At 39.7% G+C, this 4342-nt stretch overlaps 3 protein-coding genes across 3 annotated transcripts; all 3 read left to right on the forward strand.

Annotated features, from left to right (window-relative positions):
* The first annotated feature begins 1155 nt into the window (after nucleotides 1–1155).
* LOC113809882 (craniofacial development protein 2-like) lies at nucleotides 1156–1698 on the forward strand. Its single transcript, XM_070132533.1, has one exon. It carries the CDS (start codon nucleotides 1156–1158, stop codon nucleotides 1696–1698), a length of 543 nt encoding a protein of 180 aa, XP_069988634.1.
* A 612-nt stretch (nucleotides 1699–2310) lies between these two features.
* LOC138864672 (uncharacterized) lies at nucleotides 2311–2736 on the forward strand. Its single transcript, XM_070132534.1, has 2 exons — nucleotides 2311–2532; nucleotides 2566–2736. The coding sequence occupies exons 1-2, from the start codon at nucleotides 2311–2313 to the stop codon at nucleotides 2734–2736; spliced, it is 393 nt and encodes a 130-aa protein (XP_069988635.1).
* Nucleotides 2737–3596: 860 nt separating this feature from the next.
* On the forward strand, nucleotides 3597–4064 carry LOC138864673 (uncharacterized). The gene has a single exon (XM_070132535.1). It carries the CDS (start codon nucleotides 3597–3599, stop codon nucleotides 4062–4064), a length of 468 nt encoding a protein of 155 aa, XP_069988636.1.
* Nucleotides 4065–4342: the final 278 nt, after the last annotated feature.

A 4342-nucleotide genomic window follows, 5' to 3' on the forward strand; every position in this document is an offset into this window, starting at 1 on the left:
ATATATATATATATATATATATATATATATATATATATATATATATATATATATATATATATATATATATATATATATATATATATATATATATATATATATATATATATATATATATATATATATATATATATATATATATATATATATATATATATATATATATATATATATATATATATATATATATATATATATATATATATATATATATATATATATATATATATATATATATATATATATATATATATATACATACATATATATATATATATATATATATATATATATATATATATATATATATATATATATATATATATAATGTGTGTGTGCGTGTGTGTGTGTGTGTATGTATGTATACATGTATATATAAAATGAGGACTCTGTCCGGTGCTTCTGCATGCAGAGATGCTTTAAAATCTTCTAACATTTCATAAAGTTTTCTTTGATTTTTATTGCTGACCGTACTATAGATCTGATTCTCCATTTAATAAGAGACAAAAAAAAATAATAATAATTCCGGGAAAATCTACGGATTGTCACCTTGGCGGCTCTGATAATTATCTTATTGATTTTTAATACTGTTTATTTTCTCCCACTCCATAATAATGTTTACATAAGCAAGAATCAATTCCTCTGTTATGAAACTTGATTATAGGTTATTGATTCTGTGTTTTGCATTCATTTGATTTTACATTTTAGAATCCTTTCATTCTTTTTTTTGTGAATCTAATCAATGGTTTCTGCATTATATAAAATTATAATTTACATATCTTTTATTATTGCCTAAACAACCAGGTTAAACATCACCCAACTAACACACAACCATCACAATTCACATGAAGACACCAAGTTAATTAAAAGTCCCGCGCTTAGCAACCTCTCCGAAGAACGGCGCCGGGCAACCACGAAGAATGTCTCAGTTCGGAGACGCCCTTTCTCCGACGCCGCTGCCTGAGAACTCCTTCGCGTCTTCAAAGAAGAGTTATAAGAGGAAATATTAGGTCTGTGGGGCTGGTGTTTTTCAAGGAATTAGCCTAGGAGAGCCTTAACTGTCTGGGAAACGTGCCGCTCCCAAGCCCGGATAAATTGGTGAGAGTTGCGTCAGGAAGGGCATCCGGCATAAAAAATTACTCCAAACAAATGAGAATGGCAAATCAGAATCCAGACCTGGCTAGGGCGTTTCCCACAAGCAATGTGCAAGGACATCACCGTACACTTGCGAGAAATGGACGACGGCTACTGTATCAACAGCAGATACGGCTAAAGAAGATAGCTCACAGGAGGAAGAGGAAGAGAGTAGAGGAGGTAAGGGGAACAATTCAGATAGCCACCTTGAATATAGGGAGTTTGACAGGAAGAGGGCAGGAGATAGTGGACCTGATGAACAGGCGCAGGATTAACATCATTTGTGTCCAAGAGACGAAATGGAAAGGCTGCAAGGTGAGGGAAATCGGAAATGGCTTCAAGTTGTTCTACAACGGGAGTGATGGAAAACGTAATGGAGTTGGTATTATTCTGAATGATAACATCAAGAAAGGCGTCTTGAGTGTGAAGAGGCAATCAGATAGGATTATCTGGATGAGAGTGAATATTGCAGGGGAAATTGTAAACATCATGAGTGCTTATGCACCCCAAATGGGCTATGATGAAGAAGACCTAGAGGAAGATCTGAGGGAAATACCAGAGTGAAAGGCTATGGATTGGAGGAGACTTCAATGGCTACTGCGGAAGCAACAACAGTGGAAAGGATACCATCAGAATGTATGGAGTTGGAGTTAGCAACGTGGCAGGTGATCAGTTGGTTGACCTTGCTATGAGTTACAGCCTTTGAAGAGTTAACACTTTCTTCAAGAAAGCAGAGCGGCACATGATAACATGCAAGAGCGGAGATGCAGATTGATTACATCTCGTGTAGAATGAGTGACAGAGGAAACATAAAAGACTGCAAGGTCATCTTGGGTGAGAGCGTAACCAGCGAGCACAGATCACTTTTATGTACACTGGGCAGAAGTATAACACCAAGGAGGAAAGCAATAAGAGTATGTAGAATAAAATGGTGGAAACTGGTAGACAAAGACACGAGGGGCATGTTTGTGGCAGCAGCAACAGACAAGTTACAGCAGAGTCAAAGGGAAGGAAATAGGAGCTTTGAGGAAGTGACAGAAGACCTGAGAAAGCTGGGAGAGAGACTGTTAGGGAGAACATCAGGAAAGTGCAAACCTGGAATAGAGACATGATGATCAGAATGATGAGGTACAGGAGAGCTTCAAGAAGAAGGAGGAAGCAAAGAAAATCTTAGACATGGAGAATAACGATGAGAATAAAGAAGTATACAAGTTGGCAACGAAAGAAGCAAAGAAGAGTGCTGCCCGGGCAAAGGCAAGAGCATATCAAGTGCTGTATGAGGACATGGAAAATATCGATAGACAGAAGTGGGCATTGAGAATGGTGAAGCACCGAGACAGGAACTCAAAGGACATCTACCAGCCAAAGCTGATCAAGGATGAAAAGGGCAATGTGTTAGTGGGAAATAATGAGATACTGAATAGATAACAGGAATATTTCAACAAACTGATGAATGAGGAGAACCCTAGAAAAAATAGGCAAGAGACCCAGAGAGTCGTGGAGAAAGAGACTAGCAAGATTACAACCGAGGAGGTGGAGAAATCTCTGAAGATGAAGAGCGGTAAAGCACTGAGCCCGGATAACCTACCAGTCGAGGTGTAGAGGAGCTTAGAAATTACTTGAGATGAATATATGAAGCAAGAACTCAACAAAATCATGGAGGAGAAAATCCCTGATGGATGGAGGAAAAGCACTATAATGCCAATTTTCAAGAATAAAGGAGACATCATGGAATGTGGTAACTACCGAGGCACCAAGCGCATGAGCCGCAGCATGAAACTGTGAAAGAGTGCAGGAAAGCCGAGTAAGAAACGTCGTGGAGATCAGGGAGGGACAGTTTGGCTTCATGAAAGGCAACAACAGATGCCATCTTTGTGTTGAGGCACTTACAAGAGAAATTAAAAGAGGGCCAGGATGACTTACACAATGTGTTTATTGACCTGAAGAAGGCCTATGACAGGGCGCCAAGAGAGGAGCTCTATTGATGCATGGGAGATAAAAGGGTACCTGTATAATACATCAGAGTGGTTAAAGACATGTACGAACGTTGCGTGACTGAAGTGAACTGTGCAGTGGTAACTACACAAACTTTACTAATAAAAGTCGGATTACACCACGGATCAGCGTTGAGTCCATTTCTATTTGCCATCATTATTGACTCGCTCAGAAAAGATTGCAGAAAGAAATCCCCCTGGCTTGTGATGTTTGCCGATGATGTGGTATTATGTGCGAGAGAGAAGCGAGAGCTGGAAGATCTGGAGCTGTGGAGAAAAAAGGAATGAAGATCTCAAGATCAAAGACTGAGTATGTGCCTGAATGTGACATCAACTGGAAGTGTGATGTTGCAGAGATAGTTACCAGAAGCAATGGCATTTAAGTACCTGGGAAGTACACTTGAGACAGATCGAGGAAAAGGGGCAGAAGTAAACCGAAGTATTCAATGTGGATGGAACAACTGGAAGATGTCTAGCATCCTCTGCGACATAAGTACACCATTGCAGGTGAAAGACAGGATCCACAGGATGGTAATCCAACCAGCGATGATATATGATATGGAAATGAGCCCCCTGACTACCCGTGACACCGAGACTAAAAGTGGCAGAAATGAAAATAAGCACATGGGCACGTGGCCACACATTGGAAGATCACGTGAGGAACGAAGTGATTCGAAAAAAATAGGGAATCATGAACATCACGCACAGTGCATGGAAGCCCGACGAAGGTGGTTTGGTCATGTGAAAAGAAGAGCCGAGGAGTATGCTGGGCGTAGTTTGCTAGAGAGGGCACCACCAGGAAGAAGACGAAGAGGAAGGCCGAAACTGAGATGGATTGACTACCTTAGAAAAGACCTAGAAGATATAAAACCAAAGGAGGAAGACGCACTGGACCGGGAAACCTGGAGGAAGAGGATAGCTGCAGCGGCCCTGTAACGTAAACAGGACAAGCTTGGAGGACAAGAAGAAGAATTATGTCTGTGTTATTCATGGACAATATCACTGACGAGGAATTATTTTTTTTCTCTCTTTATAGATCATACAGTAGTGAGTGTGTGGGTGATCTTGTGTGTATGTTAGCGTCAACGAAGATTTGAAAATAGGATGAAAGAACAGAGCGAAAGGGAGATGGACAGCCACTTCTTATGTCCTGCAGCAGGACAACAGTTTTCCTCTTTAATCGCACGTATTGCTTTCTTTATTGTTTTTATTAG

The sequence above is a fragment of the Penaeus vannamei genome, chromosome 17 (genome assembly GCF_042767895.1).
Source record: "Penaeus vannamei isolate JL-2024 chromosome 17, ASM4276789v1, whole genome shotgun sequence".
In the NCBI taxonomy this organism is placed as follows: Eukaryota; Metazoa; Arthropoda; class Malacostraca; order Decapoda; family Penaeidae; genus Penaeus; species Penaeus vannamei.

Bases quoted from the DNA above. Each gene is read 5' to 3' on its own strand.
- LOC113809882 (XM_070132533.1), top strand. From the start codon at position 1,156: ATGGCAAATCAGAATCCAGACCTGGCTAGGGCGTTTCCCACAAGCAAT.
- LOC138864672 (XM_070132534.1), top strand. From the start codon at position 2,311: ATGGAGAATAACGATGAGAATAAAGAAGTATACAAGTTGGCAACGAAA. The intron at 2,533-2,565 runs GTGGGAAATAAT...AATAGATAACAG, and splicing joins ATGAAAAGGGCAATGTGTTA to GAATATTTCAACAAACTGAT.
- LOC138864673 (XM_070132535.1), top strand. From the start codon at position 3,597: ATGTCTAGCATCCTCTGCGACATAAGTACACCATTGCAGGTGAAAGAC.